This window comes from Sceloporus occidentalis, unplaced genomic scaffold, assembly GCF_023333645.1.
Source record: "Sceloporus occidentalis isolate IW3139 unplaced genomic scaffold, rSceOcc1.0.p SCAF_11, whole genome shotgun sequence".
Classification (NCBI taxonomy): domain Eukaryota; kingdom Metazoa; phylum Chordata; class Lepidosauria; order Squamata; family Phrynosomatidae; genus Sceloporus; species Sceloporus occidentalis.
The window spans coordinates 525740-549473 of record NW_028316991.1 but is presented as its reverse complement, the minus strand read 5'-3'; the positions used below and the strand labels follow the sequence as shown (position 1 = coordinate 549473).

The 23734-nt window shown below is 38.4% G+C and overlaps 1 protein-coding gene across 1 annotated transcript; it reads left to right on the top strand.

Annotated features, from left to right (window-relative positions):
- Window positions 1–3457: 3457 nt before the first annotated feature.
- Window positions 3458–14403, top strand: LOC149305399 (delta-type opioid receptor-like). The gene is made up of 3 exons (XM_089477307.1): window positions 3458–3747; window positions 10520–10872; window positions 13880–14403. The coding sequence occupies exons 1-3, from the start codon at window positions 3458–3460 to the stop codon at window positions 14401–14403; spliced, it is 1167 nt and encodes a 388-aa protein (XP_089333433.1).
- The last annotated feature ends 9331 nt before the right edge of the window (window positions 14404–23734 follow it).

Genomic DNA, 23734 nt, shown 5'->3' with positions numbered 1-23734 from the left:
CTGTACAAGAGACACTGCTCGCACACTGGCCTCTGCGGACGATTATTTTTGGCCGTTTCTTTTAATTTCGGCATTTTGCCGATAATCCCCTTTTCGGCCGATATATTTCGGCCACCAATATATCGGTGAATCCCTAATCAAAAGTTTAAGGTCATTCAGAAATGTCTTTGTCCTTTAAAAGAAAAGCAAGTAGTGTCCATTAAAATAACAATAAATGGATCAGAAATCCAGTGTAGATTATGTTAATGTTGTAAATGACTATTGTAACTGGGAGGAACTTAGTTTAATGGACTATTTTATACATACAGAGGCCCTTTATCAGAAACCATCACCCCTGTGTTCCAAATTTAAATTTGTTTAGGCTAATTGATAACTAGAAAACCCTTTATTATTATTATTATTATTATGGCTATTACCTTCTATTTATTAAGTACTAACAAATTATGCAATGCTGTACAATTCAAATGGGGCAGTTAACATAACAAATATACATTAATACATACTGTGAGGTAGGTCTGGGATCGCCCCTCGCTGAGGACAAGGGACAAGTGCCCGTCTTCATTCACACCAGGCAAACAGCAGTAGGTTTGTGCGATCTGACACAGGGTCAGGTTTATTGGAAAGGTTGCAAAGACAAAAAATATAACACAGCAACAAAAGAAAAACCTTGCCTGTCCGGCACTTACTATACAAGGGATGTCCCTCACTACCACCTGGAGAGCTTCTCTCTGCCAACTTAACAATAATAAGTCCAGCAACCTTTACTCACATGTCTCTCCCACAGACAGGCTTTCTATGTCCTCAGCCAGAGAACTACCTGCCCTCCTGGCTTCCCTTTTATATCCGCCCTCTCATTCACCTAAATTAATCACCTAGCAGGTGGAATACTCACGTGTTACTTCACATAGGAAAGGAATCTAGGAGAAACATACCTCCCTTCCACCACCAATCCTACATGAATGTCACAATACATACACATCAGGAGTTGAGAACCGTACCCGTGAGATTGCCATCTAGTCTTAAGGTAATTTTACACAAAATATAAAACAAGGGGGGTGGAAAAAGCGCTAGACAGGACTTTCTAAAGGTAATTCTTTGTTAAAAACGTATAAAACAGATTCTTAAAAGTCCTTAAACATTCATAAAATAGAGCAGCCCACTTGCCAAGGTTTCCTCTTCTTGGCTTGATTGATAGTAGAAATTCACAAAGGGGGTAGTGGTTGCGCTTCAACAATACAAAATAGAATGCACAATGGTGTAGTACTCCAGGTATATATATAAAAAGAGATAAAAATGTGGTACTACTATCCTAGCTCCAAAATGCACGTATGGGCGATACAATCCTCGCCTAAGGATGAAATAGCAGCAATGGTGTGGTACTCAGGTGTTGGTTAAAATCGTGGTTCAGAGCAATTTGAAGGTTGCTCTTTCCTGCAGGTGTAGGTGGTATGATCCAAGGATATTGGAACAGCAGGTGTCCTTCTTGATAAAAAAAAAAAGAAAATGGTCCCAGGAGCAATGTAAAAAGGTTATTTATTTATACTTTACAGAATAAAAAGTATAAAATAGCACACTACATGTTTCGCTTTTACAAAGGCTTTTTCAAAGCGTTAAAAAGTGTTTGCTGCTATTTCATCCTTAGACGAGGATTGTATCGCCCAAACGTGCATTTTGGAGCTAGGCTAGTTAGCAACCTAAGGGAGTAGTCTGGTACTTAAACTAAAAGGTGGTCTGAAAAGAGGAAGTAGTATCTCTCTTGTAGCAGTAATTAGGGCTTAATTGTTTCACAATGCAAAAATATGAGCAAAGAAGGCTGTGAAAAATTTTCTTTATTGCTTAACCTTTTGATCTTTTCTTCAAAAAATACACAAACATACTCTGCTCTCATGGATATCGAAAAATGGGCAAATACACAGATTTATCAAAAAAAATAAAATATATATATATATGTGTGTGGCACAATTATGGATGCCCTTTTAATCAATGCTTTGTGCTACCTCAGTCTGCCAAGATAAAAGCTGTGTGTCTTCTTCTATAATGGGAAAGGATCTGCGACCATTCCTCCATACGGAATTACCCTAGTTCCTTCTAATTTCGAGGTCCATGCTGGTGGACTCTCCACCTTAGTTCATTCTGCATGCCTTCTACGGGGTTCAGCTCAGGAAACTGGGATGGCCATGGCAGGACCTTGATTTTGTGGTCAGTAAACAATTTTTTGTTGATCTTGAGATATATTTTGGATCATTATCCTGCTGAAGATCCAACCACGGCCCATTTTAAACTTTCTGGAAGAGGCAGTCAGGTGTTCATTTAATATATTTTTGATATTTGATTGAGTCCATGAAGCCATTTATCCTAACAAAATGTCCAGGTCCTCTGGCAGAAAAACATTAAAGAGCCAGCCCTATATTTAACCCTGGGCATGATGTACTTCTCCATATGGCTACCTATCTGTGTGCGCCAAACGCACCTCTGGTGTTTATTGCCAAAAAGCACTATTTTGGTTTCATCTGACCATAGAACCTGATCCAATTTCAAATTCCAGTAGTGTCTAAAAAAACTGAAGACGGTTGAGTTTGATTTCAGATGAAAGTAGAGGCTTTTTTATTGAAACCCTTTTGGAGCAACGTTTGGCAATTGTAGTTTTGGAGACTTTCTGACCCCAAGAAGTAACTAACTTTGCAGTTTTCCAGCTGTGGTCCTTGGAGATTTTTTGGACACTCAAACAGTCCTCACAGTGCATTGAGACAGTATGGACACACGTCCACCTCCAGGTTGATTCATAACATTCCCAGTTGACTGAAACTTCTTAATTATAGCCCTTTTGCTATTTTCCTATAGCCACTTCCCATTTTGTGAAGCTCAAAAACCTTTTGCCGGATCACAGCTATATTCCTTGGTCTTACCTATTGTGATGAATTTGGATTATCTGTGTTCCATCCAATGGTGGGCCCCAGATATGAGTAGAGCACCTAAGCAATAACATAATCTGTCTTTATGTTTCTGTCATCTCGGGCAAAAACGTATTTGGCGTATAGGATCAACTACACTGAAAAAAACACAAGCATATAGTTATGTGGTTTGCAAGATGATTAATCGTTGATACTGTTACATGATAACAACACCTTTTGAGTCCCAAGTAAGCATTCTGATCTAACTCTATAGTACGCAGTTTTAAATACCTCTCAAAGCATCAGGGATGGTCGATGCTGATCCATGGAACATTCATCAGAGTATAAAAGTTAGAGATATATTCAAGTCCTTTTTTTTGAAGCTTATTATGGATATATTAAATCAATTTCTTCTATGACAACTATTTTGTCATTGTGACCCTAAACACATCAGTGCAAACTAAAGTTTTTTCAAATTCTTCCAGACTTATTTAATCAGTCATGTTCATGACAGAATTTTTTTTCTTCTCTCTCTGTATATAGTATTTCTCAGCCCATTAATGGTGATGGAATCCCCAGTTCAAATTTTTCGTGAGGGATCAGATCATCTGCCTGTGAGTACTACTTGCTCACCTAGTTGTGCACCTGCATGTTCTTCAAGCTGTTATTCTAACTCCAGTTGGATTCTTGGCTTGGGAGACTTTGAAAATGGAAGTGAGTATTCTGACTCTCCCACTTATGGAAGCAACCATACCAGCATTTCTCCTACAATATCAGTGATCATTACAGCTGTCTACTCTATGGTGTTTGTGGTTGGACTGGTGGGCAATGCTCTAGTGATGTTTGTGATAATCAGGTAAGTAACATTTTAGATTACTTGTGAAATTAATCCTTCAGTATTTCAAGAACTGTTTTATGAATAAAGTAATTTTTTATAGTTTGTGCATTTTACGTATAACATTCACAGTTTTATAATGTTATTAAATAGTACATATTGATTTCATGTTGTATTTAAGCTCCATATGTGTATTACAGAAAATATTAAATGTAATTAAATCTGGCGGAGGTAAATTAGCTATTCCATCAACTTTGTTGAATTTAAAAACGTTCTGCCAAAATGTATGTTTAATGGTTTGTCTAAGTGGAACACCATATTTAGTGAAGACTAAATCATTATAAATAGGTATAGGCTAAGATGAGTCTCAAGACACATGTAAGCACCCTCTTAATGGTTGTTCATTCATATGCATGCATGCAAATTCCGAGAAATGGTGTCTCTGAGCAGATTTATTTAAGGAGCATGAGATATCTTCTGCCTCTCTGTCGGTAATCATTTGTTATAGGAATACGGTTAACAACATGGACAAAATTACACAGAGAAGCAAAAATAGTTTGCTTCAATGATCCTCCCAAAATGAGCAAGTAAGAACCATTAACATTATTTTTGATAAATCTGTTTTATCCTACCATAGTTATGATAGGAATTATATGTCTCATTTTTATGGCATTCTTGTTGACAGCATCATGTAGATTTTCTAAAGGACAAAATCGGTGCTACGGTTTTGTACACAGCAATTCAATTTTGTAAATTTAATATGAAGTAGAAGTAAAAACCAGACCTCCTGAAGTTTATTAAATTACTTGCTTATGTGCCTACCAGAAAATACATTGAGGCTTATAAAAGGTGGCAGGCTGTGCTTCCTCTGTAAGGATAATTCTCCTTTTTGCATACAGTACAACATAACCCAAAGCTAAGTATGTGTATGAGTAACTTCCTGTTTAAAGTATTTCATAATGCTTTTAATTTTTTAAAATAAATTGCTTTTCCTTTTCAGTTTCAATTGGGTGGTATACACTAAAACATATTCAAGTGAACTTTTTACAGACATTTTACTTACAACAGGGGTTATTTCCTGAAACAAAATGTCTTAGGCCACTTGCTTTTGGACCATCACTTATAAGTTCTTGCTGATATCCCAGTCACCTATGTATGCCAAGATACATGCTTAGGAGCATGAGTGATCCTTGTTTGCAAGGTAATGATAGGCCACAAACACAACGGTGGCAGATCCTTCATAAACGAAAAGTAGTTGTTAGTCCTATGTTACCCTGCTGAAAGCCACCCCTTACTTAAAAGTCAGCAAGTCTCAGAATATACAGAACATATGGATGCAAAATATACCTTGTACGTAGAGGATATTTGTCACTTGTAATCATCATTGTTTTTTTCTGGACACAGCAGGAGTTAAATTTAGAATATTGAGCTCATAAAAGGGGCTAGACAGTTTGAGATAAAACACACAGTTAGGTCCAGAAATATTTGGACACTGGCACAAATGTTGTCATTTCGGCTGTTTACAAAAATAAATTCAAGTCACATTAAATAATGAATATGAGCTTAAAGTGCAGTCTCAGCTTTAATTTGAGGCTATTCACATCCAAATTGGAGGAATTACAGGAATTACAGCTTTAATATTTAATATATAGTCCCCTCTTTTACAGGAACAAAAGTAATTGAACAATTGACTCAAAAGCTGTTTCATGGACAGGTGTGGGCTATTCCTTAATTTTTTCTTCATCAATTAAGCAGGTAAAAGGTGTTGTCGGAATCCACAATATACGGTCAAAGGAGCTCTCAATGCAAGTGAAACTGGCCATCCTTAGGATCATCAAAGAGATAGCAGCAACATTAAGAGTGGCCAAATCAACAGTTTGGTACATTCTGAGAAAAAAAGAATGCACTGATGAGCTCTGCAACATGAAAAGGCCTGGTTAACCACAATAGTGGTGGATAACTGTAGGATCTTTTCCATGGTAAAGAAAAACTCCTTCACAACATTTAGCCAATTGAAGTACACTCTCCAGGGGGTAGGCATATCATTATCCAAGTCTACTATAAATAGAAGACTTCACTAGAGCAAACAAAGAAGGTTCACTACAAGGTGCAAACTATTCATAAGCCTAAAGAATATAAAGGCCAGATTAGATTTTGCCAAAAAAACATCTTAAAAAAGCCAGCCCAGTTCTGGAACAGCATTCTTTGGGCAGATGATACTAAGATCAACCTGTACCAGAATGATGGGAAGAAAAAAGTATGGAGAAGGCTTGGAACAACTTATGCTCTGAAGCATACCACATTATCATGGCTTCCAATGGCTCTGGGTCACTAGTCTTTATTGATGTGACAGAAGACAGAAGCAGCTGGATGAATTCTGAAGTATACAGGGATATATTGTCTGCTCATATTCAGCCTAATTCAGAAAAGTTGATTGAACAGCGCTTCACTTTACAGATCTACAATGACCGAAAACATATGGCAAAAGGAACCCAGGAATTTTTTAAGTCAAAGAAGTGGAAAATTCTGCAATTGCCAAGTCAATCACCTCAAGAAAGACAGAAAGGCGAAAGACCCACAAACAACTAACAGACAGCTGCAGTACATATATACACTATATGGTCAAAAGTATTGGGACACCTGACTATTACACCAACAGGAACTTTAATGACATCCCATTTTAAATACATGCATTAAAGTTCATGTGGGTGTAATGGTCAGGTGTCCCAATACTTTTGTCCATATATTATATAAAAAATTTGTCTTTTTACTATTTTGTGAGACATTAATATTCTAGTTATTCCCTTGTGAGTCACTACCAAATTCTCTCTTTGATCCAGTCCTTTAATCTACTGAAGTGGCTATGGATAGCTTTGCACCATCTTAAACCATCTTTGTTGTTACTTTGATTTCAAAAAGTAGATTTCTTTTTTCATTGCATTGTGCTTATTTCTAATGCAAAACCAATACTTTCTAAAACATCCCAATATGTGTAGCCTTTTGTTTGAAATAAGTAGCAGAAAAAAACATTTTTTGTCCCCAATGCTGAACTAAGTCTTGTAATATTTGAACATGCAAATTTGCAATTCTTTTCTTGTGGGTCAAGTGGAAGACAGAATAAAATCATACATTTACATTATTTATTGGAAATATTTTAGTTTTTGAATTTTCGACAAGAGATGACAGGATTCAGAATTGGGGTGTTTCGGCTTGGGCAGAGACACCTACCAGTAAAGTGTTCAAACCACCAGCTGCACAAAAGGAAACTTCAAAAAAGGAAACTTCTTGCTTTGAAGGTTTATTTAATTTCGCTTTGCTAAACTTGCAGACCTGGAGGCTGCCATTGTTGTCAGCCATGTGGTATTTTTTATTACATTCTCTACTCAAATATCACACTAAGCTTTATGGCAAAGCTGGGTAATTTATGGCAAAGAGTGGGTAATTTGCACTGACCCATTCTTGGCATTGACCCATATTGTTTACCACAAGGCAGTGATTATCTAATGAAAATTCTATTGTGATAAAACTAAAACTTAAAATAAAAAAGCACAATACTTTTGAAACATTTTTATTTGACACTACTAATGGTGGGAGTTCCTCATTAAACTTCTCCAACCCAATATTTTTGGCCCACTATAATACTATACTTACTCACAAACCATTTATTGACTCCTTGATGTACTCCAAAACCATGTAATTGTCTAAGCTTAATAAGCCATAAATCATAATTTCCCCATTACCATGCTGAGTTGCCTTGATAGCAAGGCATTCAGTGACACTGAGAACCTACCCCAGGACACAACTCTGGAGCGGTCACAAGCACAAGATGGCGGTGCCCATTATAAAATAAACAAGTTTCCAAGAGTGTTTCTCCAAATACTCCAGGTACTGCATTCATCCATATGGAGCTCAGTGAAAACCACATTTCTAATCACAGTGTGATTAGTAAAATATGTAAAAAAGAAGAAAAATATAGTTTAAAAAATTAAACAAAATTTTTAAACAAAAGGTTTATTTTAAGGGGCAAGTGCTAAAATTAGTGCTACATCATTCCCAAAAATCTTGGCAAGGAAAGAGTTAAAATACTAGCATTTGAAATACCCATTGGATGTTTGGTAAAAAATGTATGGTTTGATGGGGTAAATTGAATTAGCCAAGTTCAAAGATGTCCAAAATAGGACATAGTCGCAGACTGACCAGATGTCAAAATGGAAAAAATGTGCACCTCCAAAGTGACCTTTTAGCCATCAAACAACCCGACAAATATATGCATGGGTGATTTCACTGTACTCGGGAGATGTTGCTGAACATATGTTGGGATGTAACATATACTAATAGCTGTAAATTCATAACTAAAGTTCAAAGTGTGTGGAAAGAACATAAACTTTGACAAAGGGTGATAAAAGAATTAGTGTATGGAAACAGTTATAATACTAGGTATGACAGAATGGCCTGGCTGTCAAACAAAGATAACACAGGTAGGAACTCCATTGTTTAACTAATCCCATTAATTGGATTGCTGCCAGTGGAATTGAAGGTTGGGTTGTATACATGTTTCTGTTTATCTATGTTAATGCAGTTCTGTGGATATATGAGACTATGTTTTACAACAATAAAATGTTAATTCTTGCTGTACTCAATTCAAGGTAGTTGTGTCTACTTATTGGGTACACATAGCAGAGTGTGGCAAGGTGTGCATGCTGACTGGTGCTGGAAGTGATTTTGGGGACAACAGGAGGATACATCTGGGTGATTTCTGGGAGTTACTACAGCTCTCCTGGTCAACCAGTTACATTCTTTAAAAGAAGACTGAACTGGGGCCAGCACAGCTCCATTGCTCCTAGAGTTGTAAATGCAGGGGAGCTGGCAAGAGGCACCTGTCCCACTAACCAGTTCTGGGGTGCACTTGAAGACCAGGGCAGGGAGACAGGGTCCATAATCTGTGGGTAGCAGGCTTGCTTTCAGTCCTCTCCAGGGGCCCCACCCCTTCCTGCACAAGTCACACTTCTTCCTGCGTAAGTCACACTTCTTCCTGCGTATGATCCACACCTTACTCTATAAACCTCATTCATTCATCTTTTGGTTCCACCACTCTTTTTTAGGCTCCACATTTTCCGCTTTGAGCTCCACCTCTTCCTCTATATATTAAGCGTGGATACTGAGCACCTACATGTATATTTTGTTGTTTCGTGCACCATTGCAATTGTTTTATTGATTATAAGAGTTTCATTGTTCAAATCAATTAATGAACAAGCAAACATGGCAGATAAACGTACACATAAACGAAGACGCACAATTCAAAGACTCTTCGTTTCTTTGAGTTTGTCTTTGTATATAAGTCAAAATCCCTAAATATCACCTAGTTAAACTCCCTGGTCCCTTCCCCTCATATAAATCACTGCCTCTAGCAGATGTTAAGTCTTCCATTGTATAGTAGGGGTTAATACGGGATTGTGGCATTGTCCCCAAACACCTTAACAGTGCTATCTCTATCCCCAAACAGCTTAACAGTGCCATATTTGTCCCCAAACAGCTTGTCTTTGCCATCATTGTCCCCCATCTTAACAGTGTCATTCTTCTCCCCAAACAGCTCATATCTGCCATTGTTTCCCCCAGTTTAACAATGCCATCCTTGCCCCTAAACAGCTTGTCTTTGTCATCTTTGTCCCCAAATATAATGGTGGCATATTTGTCCCGAAACAGCTTTTCTCTGCCATATTAGTCCCCAAACAGCTTGGCTCTGACATCATTGTCCCCAAGCTTAACAGTGCCATCATTGTCCCCAAACAGCTTGTCTCTCCCAATGTTGTCCCCCCAGGTTAACAGTGCTATCCTTGCCCTTAAACAGCTTGTCTCTGACATCTTTGTCCCCAATCAGATTGCCTTGACAATATTTGTCCCGGGCAGCTTAACAGTGCCACGTCTGTCCACAAGCAGCTTGTCTTTGTCATGTTTGTCCCCAAACAGCTTAATAGTGTCAGCCTTACAAACAGCTTCCCAGTGCCAACTTTGTCATGAAACAGTTCCCAGTGCCATCTTTGTTCTCAAACAGCTAAACAGTGCCACCTTTGTGACCAAAAAGCTTCCCAGTTTCAACTTTCTCCCCAAACAACTTTCCAGTGACAACTTTGTCCCCAAAAAGCCCTGACTGCTATGCTGAAAGAATTTATAAAACTAAAACAATTTAAAAAAAGAAATCATCAATAATAATGCTGACTACTATAATATATGATTGACGCAATGATTCCTGTTATTCTAGAACCTATTTTTACAGATTCCTTAAATGGTTTCAGTTTACTCGGGATAATATTCGTTTCTTTGCAATTATTTCTGTAGTGTTTACAATAATTATCATATTATAATTACACATTTACCTTTATATTTTCCCAAACTTTAAAATTAAAAAATCTCGGATGGTGCTGTCACGTATTATAAATTACAATGGACTAACTTGATTAAATTACGAAACTGATCTGAAGGAATATTTTCTTACAATGGAAATGTAAAATGTGTGTGGGTTTGGTATTGGTATCTGCAGATATGCTCTTTCAGATATGCTCTGGCAGTGTGTGTATTCGTGTGACTGGGATCAGCAATGACCCAACAGTGTCTCGCTCATGCCATCAACATGGGAGGTTGTTAAACATGCTAGGTTGCTTATATCAGAGAGGGAGAAGTTGTGCTTCTCATAGGAACATTATTCTTTGGAACAGGAAAGGGATGAGGAAAACACAACAGATGCTTTAATATGTAAATTTTTCATCAATATTATTATGCTTTTTTCTCCCAATAGGTATACAAAAATGAAGACGGCAACCAACATTTATATTTTTAATCTGGCGCTGGCTGATGCACTAGTGACCACCACAATGCCTTTCCAAAGCACTGCGTTCCTTATGGGCTCCTGGCCTTTTGGAGATGTGATCTGTAAAATTGTTGTTTCTATTGACTATTATAACATGTTTACCAGCATCTTCACCTTAACCATGATGAGTGTTGATCGATATATTGCAGTTTGTCATCCTGTAAAGGCTTTGGATTTCCGTACACCTCTAAAAGCCAAATGTATCAATGTATGCATCTGGATTTTATCCTCCTCTGTTGGAATATCTGCAATTGTTCTTGGAGGCACCAAAATTTCTGATGGTATGTCTGAATGTATGAGATGTATTTCATGCTATTCAAAATACATTTTACATAATTTACACATTTCAAATAATAAAAAAAAAAACATTAATGGGAACTTTGTGAATTACATTAAAATGTAAGTTTTTTTTATAATCCACAAATATTGACAATATTTATTGTGGGAGTGTAGAATTTAAATAAGGACTGGAGCAAGGATCTTTGCCGCCCCCCTGTATCTCACCCTTGGGGCAGAGTCATGGGAACACATCATACGAATGACTTGCCCCCCACGTTGACAAAGTCGACACCTTTACTATGCTACATCTCTTTTTTTCTCCCCCGTGTAGTTCAATTATAAATGCAGCATTGCAGGCATAGATCAACTGAATAAGACATACAAACCCTGTATTTGTGGATATACATGGAAACATAGCATTGCAGGAATAGAGGAACTAGAAAATTAGCATTAAATGTGTAGATCAAATAAATAATGGATGGAAACCCTAAATTGCAGACATTGCCCAGCACCTTGATTGCAAACCTAGAACTAGCCTCAGCACCCAGAATGCACACATAGAACTTGCTCAGCACCCAGATTGCATCCACAAATTTGCACAAATTGGACTTGTGTTAGCACCCAGAATGCACACACAGGACTTGCCCAGCATCCAGATCGCACATACACACAGGACTTGCCCCTGCAACCATTTTGCTCACATAGGGACTTGCCCCAGAAACCAGATTGCACACAAGACTTGCCTAGACTGCTAGTAAAAGATTTACCCCAGAAGTCGGGGTTCTTCCAAGTCTGGCTCACTTGCATCCTTAATTTATTTTATACCCTCTTGGATCAAAACAGTAAAAATAATGGGTAGACTGTCAGAATACATTTATAGACACTACCCTTACAAATGCCTGGCCTTAAACTCACATCTGGCCATAAACTCATTTACACATGCACATTCAAGCTTACCCATAATTATAAACATCCTAGCCCTTTGACACTTTTTCCCCTAACATACAAGCAATTTCAAAACTGTATCCCCTTTCTGCTGAGCTCCAGGATATGATGTCATAGTCTGGCACTCAGCATCAATTGTCTGCCTCACAAGGGAGCAATAAGACAGAGCCCATCACCACAGTCTTCCTATGTGGTGGATTGGAGTGCCGCCCCCCCCCCCACTGCCCCTGGCAGTTTATTGGTTTGTGAGTGTAGCATTGTTGCTTTCTTGTTTTCGGTACACATCTGTAAACCTATTACACTGTTTTCAGGCTCTAGAGTCTTACTGACTGTACCACAACACTCACATCACTAATGCACATGTGCTTTTTTAGACAAAAGAAATTCATATGCACAGTTGTTAAACATTCTGATGGGTGCTTGCCATGTCATCAGCAAATTCTGTTTATTTGTTCTCCTATAAACAGATGTTCAGTATTAAAGTTTAACTGGCTGTTTGTTCATTATGGGAAAATAAATTCTGCTGTTAAAAGGATACAAAATATATTACTATAAATAACCTGAAATACTATATAAACAGAAATTGAACAAACAGTTCTATGGTAAAATTGAAATATGTGGCAACACTGCGTTTTAGCCACTGGGTGCATAGAATGTATGGTCCATGGTCCTCATTTTTAGTTTTAGTAAATATGTTTCCAGATAAAAGAACTGTATTTGCTGCTTATATTGCATTACCCATGTTACCCAGAAATGTAGTTACCACCCAGTAGCTATTATGCTTGCACTGTTGTGCTACAGCTCACACAAGAGACATTGATTAGAGCATTAAAATGGCAATCATTTTGAGTGGATTTTGACTGCCCAGGTAGACGATTAGGCAGGTGTTTATAGGACAGGGCACTTACTCAGTGGTGAAGAGGTTTATATTATTTAAATACTGTTTACTGATGATTGCAGTTCTCCATTATAAGTTATGAAGTTCTAAATAATAAGTAGTTTCCTATTCAGCAAATCAACTGTTTTCTACCTCCAAGTGTGTGGTTGGGACAAAAGGCACTTTGCACGTCAACAAAAATTCACGTGACATATCACTTTATTTTCATGACAGTGTTTCTTTAAAATCATAATGTACTAGTGTATGTGTGTCATACACTCTTTACTCTCTTCTTTCTTTTACCCCTTCATCCCTTTTCCCACCTACTTTTTGTTTTGTATTTCTGTCTCTCTGATTATTTTTCTGTCTTTCTCTACATTTACCTCTCCTGTCTTTACTGCCTTTTTCCCCTCTCTTTCTCTCCCTTCCTCTCCCTTCCTCTCTCTTTTGTTCCATATTTATCTTCCTTTCTTCTATTTCTCTCTCTCTCTCTTTCTTTCTCCCTGTAATTTGTGTCTTCTGTACAGTACAGTTGTGTTGGAACTCTTATATGAACCCTGCAATGGTCCTGGGGAAGCAAATAAGATGTATATGTTGTCCATACCTCATCTAAATACCTGATCTTAAACACCATAGCATTATTTTAAGTGGTGAAAGTTTTAGACAGTTCAACTGCTTCACTTTATGTTATTACAGGATAAATCAATAGTCTGCTAGGTCATTTAGCATGGGGATATAATTTTAATAAATATAGGATGAAGCATGTTAAATTTAACTAGAAAAAGTGGGAATTCACCCCCTCTAGGACCTGCTTGTGTTTAGAAATAAGTGGATGACGAAGTTCATGTGTTCAAAATGTGTTTGTTATTTTTTTACTTAAATTATAAGCTGTGAGCGTTTTTAAATATTTTCACATTTTAAAGCAATTGGGAGTGTATGTAAAAAGAACAATTCTGGAAATAATTTTCAAAGGTGGAAGAACTGTGGGAGGGTTATTCTGCCCTTTTTTGTGATTGGACCATTTTTTACCACTTTATAACAAAATTAGTCCTGGTGTCAATAACTCAAATATTTTCAAACTTCTTTTTAACTTTAGAAATGGTATTTATTACACTATAGCAATCACTTAATTGTTTTTTCCTTTTATCAAATAAAAAAATTCTAACATATTTTCTACTTTTTTCCAGGTTCAACAGAATGTGCCCTTCAGTTTCCCAGTCACTATTGGTACTGGGATACTGTAATGAAAATCTGTGTGTTTATCTTTGCATTTATAATACCTGTATTTATTATAACAATCTGCTATACTTTAATGATATTACGTCTCAAAAATGTCCGTTTACTTTCTGGATCCCGTGAAAAAGATAGAAATCTCCGTCGTATAACACGACTTGTACTTGTGGTCGTTGCTGTATTCATTGTTTGCTGGACCCCTATTCACATTTTTGTGCTGGTAGAGGCACTAGTAGATGTTCCCCAAAATATTGCAGTTATTTCTATTTATTATTTTTGCATTGCTTTGGGCTATACAAACAGTAGCATGAATCCAATATTGTATGCTTTCTTGGATGAAAATTTCAAAAGATGCTTCAAAGACTTTTGCTTCCCATCAAAACTCCGACTGGAACGTCAAGGAACCAGCAGAGTTGGAAACATAGTGCAAGACCAAACATTCACAAGGGGAAGTGACAGGACTCATAAGCCAGTATGACTAGCAGTGGAAATGACCTCTTTCACACCCCAAGGAAGAGGGGATCAAAATGAACTTGGATTGACCCAAATCACATCTGCTCTATAACTAGTAGTGCAGATTGTTTTTGCCATATGGTATAGTATTTTGTTTTGTAGAACTTGATGAAGCCTGTCAAGATATATACAAGATATTTCTGCTGTTTACTGAATACAGTAAATATGGTACAGCAATTGAAAACAACTGCTTCTACATAGCAGTTAATGAATAATATCAGAAATAAATATTCCATCTTCCATAGGTGATCTGCCAAAGCTGGAACTCTTCCTGGCTCCCTTATTTGTGTTCACATTTATAAGTGTACTTAGTTTAACCCCTTCATTACCCAATAGGTGTACAGGTACATCCACAAAAGTTGTGACAAGACTACCTTCAGGATGCACCTGTACATCAAGCATTTTTCTATTGACAGCTTGGACACCCCCTTGTCAGCACAAGCCAGCATGATTGTACGAGCGCTCACACCATACACCATTACATACACTGCTATACAAGGAATGTCTGATTGTGCGAACTGCTGACACCCACCTGAAGCTCTTTGAAGGAGAATAGAGACCCTGCTGGCATCTCCAATTTAAATTTTTTTAAAAAAGATTTCACATATTACTGCATCCCCAAACATACAGTACATAGAATACAGAAAGAGTAAAGTGAGCTTTACTGATTCAGAAAAAAGAAACAGTGGTGGTAACCTAATGGGTGGCCTGTGGCTCTGCATCACAAAGTGTGGTTTTCTAAATACACAATCATTTTTTTATTTGGGATAAAATGAGGTTTTAAGGTATCATACTGTATGTTGTTGTCAGACTGAATCAAATATAAATGTATATGATGTAAGTGATATAAACCTTAACTATTGTAAAACAAGTGCTGTAGTTAAGCTTAAGCACTGGCCTATGTGAGATATTTTATAGCAAATTTAGTAAAATTACATTTGTAGGCTTTTATATTATTCATTTTCAGCATTTGATATGGTGTGTCATATTATCAATGCTTCTGTTTTGCTATCTGTGGTGAATTGCAATGAACACAAGTGTATCTATTTAATATGAACCAATAAAAAGGTGAACTATTTGCTGCTAAGGACAAATGCCTGAATAAAATATTTTTGTAATATATTTTTGGATTCACCAAATAATATTTAATATTTTTAAGTGTAATTTACATTTTTAATTGTAGGATACATTTATAATCAGTTTATATCATACAAGTTGTGGAAAAGAAAAACAGTTTTTCAACCAAAACACTTTAGGAATAAGTCTATATTAAATTATAGTATATTAGTACAATATTGCTGTTTGACATTAAATATTTTCTTTCACTCTGGCAGCTTTTTAGGGAGAGGCAGCTTTCATTGGTGGAAAATGCTGGAGGTGCTTTTGTCACATGGTAGTTGGAGATTCATAGTCGCTTACCTTCTACCGTGAACATGGTATACTGAAGATTGTGGCTATGGCAACTACCACAAGAAGTACTCTTGGCATGAATTAGAGAAAAGCATTATATGACTTTGGTGAACACAATGAATATGGACTGCATTACATGGTTGTTATAGTCAGATTGAAATACTATTTCCACAGTATGTGCTCACCTAAGACTCACAAATATTTCCCCTGCTCCATTACATTTTGAATATATATATTTTTATTTTAAATGTAATGCTTTGTCCCCTAAACTTCCATAGATCCATATCTCTACTAAAATGCATTTTGGTATTGTACATTAAAGTAGATAAGGTAGAATTGAATATAGACATTGAATATTACGAAATATAGATGTCACAAATGAGTTATACCAATTGCTTGCTTTATGGGTGCCTGTACTAATATTTGATACTAAATGTCTTGGATACCCATTGACCTCTGTGACATCATGACAACAAGATGGACACAAGCTACATGTACACTTGCCACATATTTATAGCCAGGGGCCCAGGGCCGGACTGGCCCACCAGGATACCGGGAAATTTCCCGGTGGCCCGGGCTGTCCGTGGGCCGCTCCGCCCGATCGTGCGGCCGTAAGTGTTGTAAAATCGTAAGACAGCTGCTAGGCGGCTGCGAGGAAGCTTCAAAGCGGCCATTGCGCGGCCCCCAGTCCGCCTCCAATGGCCACTGATGAAATTAAAGCGGTTGGTGTGCACACCAATGGCCTTGCCGCTGCTCTTCGTCCCACCCCACAAAAGGGGTGGGACGAAGGCCATTGGGCGGCACATTGCGTGACGGCCGCGAAGTGGCCGCTTTGAATTTTGCTTGCAGCCGCTTAGCGGCTGTCTTACGCTGCAGCAGCACGGCGGCTGTGTGGAACGTGTTGTGGGGAGGATCGAAGAGCTGCGGCATGGCCATTGGGCGGCGCGGTGCGGTGACACTCAAGGGGGCGGGCTCAGCCTCACAGAAGTAAGTGTTCCTTACAGAAGGATTGTCACGTCGTCAAGGAGATCAAGAGAGCAGGACAAAAAAACCCAAAAAGTACCGGTAGTATTACCAAAATATAGTTATGGGTTAAAGGGGAAAGCAGACCCATATTCAAGGGAGGGGGGTTTGCCTTTATTAAATTTTAAAACTAAATTGGTTGGCTGGGGGGTAATACACATGGCAGTGGGGGGCATCAATAATAGACAAGTGTGCTTCACAAAAGTGTTAGGGGCATCAAGGGAGGGGGTTAGCTGGGGTATCACATAAATCAATGGTGGGGGTAATAAATGCACAAAGGGGGCAATACCCAAAGTTGTGTTGTGAGGGGAAGACAGTAATTAATACTAAAGGGGGACCTGGCTGGGGCATCAATACATAAGGGGATTAATGACAGGGGGAGTTCATGGCAAAGCAGTGTAGAACATACATGTTTTATGCTTCAGTGTGGAAGAGGCTGTCTGGGTGTCGGTGTGCACTGTACTTACTGTAGAAATAAATGGATTTATTTAATGTTTACTTATCCAGAGATAAAACGCCCTCCTGAATTTGTAATCACTTCAGAGGACAAAACTTTCTAGGCCCAGAAATGAGTGAGAGGAAAAGTAAAGGTATTGTGTTATTTACTCTTATTTTAATCTGCATATTTTATCGCAAAGGATTAATCACAGAAACTTGAATGGTGGTTGGGATCTTCAGAGTGAAACCCAATTTAGTTGTAAGGACTAATTTCGTTATTCCTGTTGGTTTCACAGTCCTTCCCCCTTAAGAGAGGACCTTTTACATAAACATACTGGCAGACCACTTTGCACCATGAACTGTGTGCATTAAAAAAAATAAATAATAATAATGTATCTGGGATGAGGTATTCATTGGATGATGCAGTGCTAGAACAGTTGTGGTGGTATTAATAGCCAAAAGTTTCTTTTCGTGAAAAATAATGTGATCACTGTTTTGTTCCACTGAATAAAATGGAACTTTTTCATCAGTAGCAAATGTTTTGATTCCATTATGTCTAATGTATTTCATTTATAACTTTTAACACTTGCTTTCTGGCATTTTAATACCAATAATGTGACAAAAATAATGTTTTAAAGCTCTTTGTATGGCAAATAGTGTGACTCGGGTATGTATAAGGGATGCTTGAGGGTATAAGCGCTCGACCGCGAGATAAACTATATGGGGCCGGTCTCCAAATGTTTCCAGGGCTGCTTTTCAGTCCCAGTCCGGCCCTGCAGGGGCCTACCTAGAAACCACATGTTCGTACATATAAACTCTTTCACATACAGATTCATGGTAACACACATTGATTCATAGACATTCATGCTCACTTATACATACGCATTCATGCTCACATACACATTCATGATCACATACATACAAACATACATAACCCTTCCCGCCCACACTTTCTTACCTCTCCTGCAGCTTTTGGGCCACTGCTTGCACCATGTGAGTGTAGCCTAATTTTCAACACAATGTCACGTAACGTGACCCTGTTGTGTTGCTGTCTCCCCATGCCAGTCCAAAATTGTTTAGAATTGGCCCTGCTGAGCTGGACCGGCTCACAGATTTTATGCTTATCTTCCTTTAATTATTCATATAGCAGCAACAATAATACAGAGAAAAAATGAAATAAGTTATAAATACAGTCATTGACACTGATCAAATGAAAATAAAAACTATACATGGAGATAGGAACAACAAGAAAAAAATCATATAACTAGGAGCAGGAAAGAAAAAGAAAATATGGGAAGGTAAATTGATTATAGGGGTGGGATAATACTTGCCTCCTGTTTTTAATAAAATCTTGATTTCAAGTCACTTCTTCAAATTTAACTGCAGATAGAAGTTGAATTGATACTTCTCACAGGAATTGAAGATAAGTTTGGGAAAGAGGTGACATTGGAACCATGAGATAAGCATCTTTGCAGTAATGGTCGCAGGGGTCGTAACTGCTACTGGGCACGTCCCTTTGAAGCTGTCTCCCTGAACAGCAAGGGCACACTGTGCAAGCAGCCTTGCTTTTAGTGTTTGGAGACACTGACAATCTGTTTAGTGGCAAAGATTGCACATACAAGCTGTCTGTGGGCACAGACAAGCTGTTCTGGGACACAGATGGCACAGAGATGCTATTTTGGGGGCTAATATGGCACAGATATGTTTTGGGCAAATGTATGGCTGATAAGCTGGTTTGGAGGCACAACTGTTTAAAGACAATGGTGGCACTGGGACACATTGGTCATGAAGTCTGGGGGGGGGGATTTTTGCACAAGGGCCCTGTGGTTTCTAGTTATGCCCCTGGGTCCTTGATGTCTATCTTGACTAAGCAATCCCTGAAAGAAGAAGGTCTCTGAGACAGTGAACACTCAACAATTGAGGCCTGAATCTTTTCTGTACTAGAAAGATGTTGCTTAAAAACCCCTTGTTTGATGAAGGGACATGGATAATAGACCACTTAAGGAGGTCTCAAATTTCTAGAGTGACACGTTTCTGGAAAAAATAGATTTGGAAAGGTTTCACCTTTGGAGATACCATGGGACTGTTTGAAAAATCCAAGGGTCTGAAATGATCTTGTGCCACTGTTTGAAAAAGTGATCTGCCATCTTTTTTTTGTGGGGAAAAAAAGGGAAATGTTGAGACTTATATGAATAAGGTCTGGAACGTACAAATCCTCTGACGTTCTTGCTCTTAATGTCACGTGGTGGAAAGAAAGGCATATATTGATTGAAGTTATACTTGAAGTTGTACTCCTGTGTTTCTCTAAGGGAGTCTCTACCCAAGTAACGTGTTTGTTGAGGGTGTATGGCCAGAAAAGTTGCCCCTTCATTTTCCGGTCCTGGTGAAAATCTTAGGAGAGAAAACATTTTTCATTGAATTTTTGGAGGTGTCCAGTAAGGTGAAAGTGTTGATAAACGTCCAAATTCTTTCACAAAAGACTGTCTAAATAGTGTGCCCAGTGCTGAGGGACCTGGCTTAGACCTTGACATATCTGTCAATCAGGGGTCGAGGCATTGCAGGATAAAACATCTTCGTTCTGTTATGAGAGCCATATTGGCATTGCTTAGAAGGCAAAAAGTCCTTTGAATCCATTCCTCAAAAAATGGGGCCATTTGTATAATTTTCGGCTATATCTATTTGCCATAGGACCAACACGGTCAAGAATCTGTCTTGGCAATTATGTAGGGGTCTCTCCAGACCTTTTCTCTTTCATTCCCTGTTTCTGTAAAATTTTGGGGCCAATAGAAGGGGTTTCACCAACTTTGTTAGGGATGGATGGCTTGGGGCATTTCACCCTAGGTTTATTGCAGGCCAATCTATCTAGAGGCTTATAAAGTCAAAATTCTATATGCTTTGTGATATGTTTAATGGGAAACCATTCTGAGTTTATTGGGTGTTTGATATTGTCAGGGTTGAACAAAAGTTCACCCAAGTCATCCAACATAATGTTTTTATCAAGCGACTTAGATTTGGAATCAGATATGCTCAATGAGGAATGGTCTTGATTAGGAGACTCTACGTCTGAATCTTCTGTAAGAGTGAGTTCTGTATAGAGTGAATCATCAGAGTTACTGTCAGAAACACAAAGTCAAAGTTAGTTTCCACAGTGAGCTGCAGTTGACGTTGAAGAAACTGTTTTGTGCTTATACGCTTGGAGACAACATAACTAGGTGGAAGAAAAAGTGCCAGGTGGGATATATTGAATAACAGAGAATACTTCTGAGTGCTAAGAGCAGCAACACTCATTAAGGGAAAAAGCAGCAGAAGAAACTGGAACAGCACATAAGGTACTGAATGGGACAGACATGAACTGGAAAGGTGAATAAGAATGCTAAAATAATGTGAAATTGAAAAATCATGTAGGTACAATAAGAAAATGGCAAGTAAAATGTAAGCTTACAGTGATGTAAGAAAGAAAGTGCACCCTCTTTGAATTATATGGTTTTACATATCAGGATATAATAATGATCATCTGTTTCTTACCAGGTCTAAAATTAGGTAAATACAACCTCAGATGAACTATAACACATGAGATATTATACGCTGTCATGATTTATTCAACAAAAATAAATTCAAAATGGAGAAGCTATTTGTGAAAAATGAAATACATGCTCCCATAAGAATTAAAATGTTAAGTAGCAGACAGGGGCTGTTAATCAAATGCCCTTAATTAAGTGATCATCTACAAGCATGACCACCTTTTCTGGTCTGGTCTTTCAGGTTTGTGTGTTAACACAATGCCAAGGAGGAAAGACATCAGCAATGATCTTAGAGAAGCAATTGTTGCTGCCCGTCAATCTGGGAAGGGTTATAAGGCTGTTCCCAAACAATTTAAATCATCATTGTACATCATTTAAGCCAGTTGCCAATCTTCCCATGAGTGGATGCCCCAGCAATTGTACCCCAAGGTAAGGACTGTGCAATGTTCAGAGAAATTGCAAAAAACCCAAGAGTTACATCTCAGACTCTACAGGGCTTAGTTAGTATGTTAAATGTTAAAAGTTCATGACAGAACAATTAGAAAAAGACTAAACAAGTATGTTTTTTTGCAAGGAGATTTGTCTCTGAAAAGAACATTGCAGCACTGCTTAGGAGACCAAAGTGGAGATGTTTGGCTGTAATGCACACCGCGATGTTTGGCAAAAACAAAACACGGTATATAAAAGCAAACACCTCATACCAACTGTCAAGCTCTGTGATGATTTGGGCTTGTATTGCAGCCATGGGAACCTTGCAGTCATTGAGTCGACCATGAACTCCTATATATACCAAAGTATTTTAGAGTCAAATGTGAGGCCGTCTGTCTGACAGCTAAAGCTTGGTTGAAATTGGGTCATGCAACATGACAATAATCCCAAGCACACCAGCAAATCTATAAAAGAATGGAAAAGAATCAAGGTGTTGCAATGGCCCAGTCAAAGTCCAGCACCCAACCCATGGTGGACCTTAAGAAAGCTGTAGATAAACAAATACCTGGAAACCTCAAAGAACTGAAGCAACATTATAAATAAGAGTGGGCCAACATTCCTCCACAACGATGTGAGATACTGATAAAGTCAGACATAAAACGATTACTTCAAGTTATTTCTGCTAAAGGTGGTTATGCAAGCCATTGAATCATGAGGTATACTTAGTTTTTCACTCATGGCTTCTCCATTTTGGCTTTATTTTTGTTCAATAAAAACAGTAGGAATCTACTTTTTATTTATTCTCTGCAGTAATTTTGCTCTGTGATGACCCTAATGAAAGAGCCTATACTGAGAGACAGCTAGTATCATTGTTGATGTATCATTTTTGTAAGGACTTACCTGCCTCTCCGGTCCCGCGCCGTGGCCGGTCCCGCGACGCTTCCTCCTCGGCCGGCTTCCCGGGCAACGAATACCACCGCTACCCAGTCGGCGTCTTCACCGCGTGGCCGACCACGCGGCAAACAGGTAGCACAGACCCCGTACTGGCCATTTGGCATACCTGGCAAATGCCAGAGGTCCACAGGCAGACTTTGCTCCAAACTCATTGGGTCTGCCCTCCAGCTGCAGATCGGTTGCTGTAGTTTGCACATGCTTAACAGATATGCCCAACCACATGCTAAATGAATGTAAATATAACGTGTGTCGTAGGTATCCAGTTGCGAGCGGGTGGCTGATAGTCTAGGCATCCCTAGTGTGCCACTCCACTGATCTCTGCACGATAGATTTTCTAACCAGACTCTATGCCCAGTGGCCGAATTAGTGAGTTTCAGCCGAGGACATGCAAGTTCAATGAGAAATCAAATGTTTTTGTGTGAAAATTTCACCCCCATACACTTAGTCTGGGCTGATAAGCACTCCTTTCCCCCATTCTGTGTCTAGTAAGGCAGAGAGGTCATAAAATAAACCTGTGGTTATATATCCCCTAGGCAGGAGATGGGGGTTAAATATAATATGTCTCCTACCCCCTGCCAACTAGGGTGAGAGGGTTAAATATCTAAACACCTCTTTGGTGGGACCTCCACTATGTGGAATGGACCCCCTCCCTCCAGTATTGGGGATGAGGTCCATACAAGCACCCTTTTGGTGCCTTAAGGGTGAACTGTAAAAACACTATCCATCTCCTTGCTACTCTTCTCAACCCCTGGTATTAACCCCTGTCCCACTATGCACCAAGTGGGGGTATAGTAGGGAGAATCATCAGTCACCCCCTAGGTGTTAGGGACTTCATTTATTTTTATATTTATCATATTAGTATTTTGTTGTGAGTTGTGATTATTTTTCCGAGTTGAATCTTTTCCAAGCTTTTATGTAAATTGCCTACTCTTTTCAATGTGCATTTCTCCCACAGGTGAGGTTATGTGAGTTTTGGAGGTTTTTTTGTCAAATAGTGCTTTGCGTTTTCTTTATTGAATCTCAAGCCAAGTCAATGAACACACTTGATTTTATCACTGGCCCAATTAAAGTGGCCACCCAAAATATAATCCTGATAAAAGTTAAAAAAAAAAACAACAACATGAAAATAACAATTAATTTCCTAAAAAATCGCAGTAAATTGAAAAACGATCATTGGTTGTGCTTGTCTGTGTATATTTACCATTGTGTAACTAGTGGCACCTAGTGGTTGCAAGATGAATTGCATATTTTATTCATAATAATACACTATATATTTAGTTATCTACTTCAATTCCATTTGAGGATAAAAATGAGCCACCCAACTCCCGCACACACAGTGGAGGTAAAAAGGGAGGCACTGGTTGGTTTTACTCTCCTGTTAATTAATCTATGAGTTGGATTTTGATTTAGGGCAAATCAAAATTTTTATTGTAATTTTCAGGTAATGTAGGGAAGGGGTACAGAAAGGAAAAAAGGGAGGGGAAGGGGTAGAAGAATCCACACAGGTGATACATAATGCGC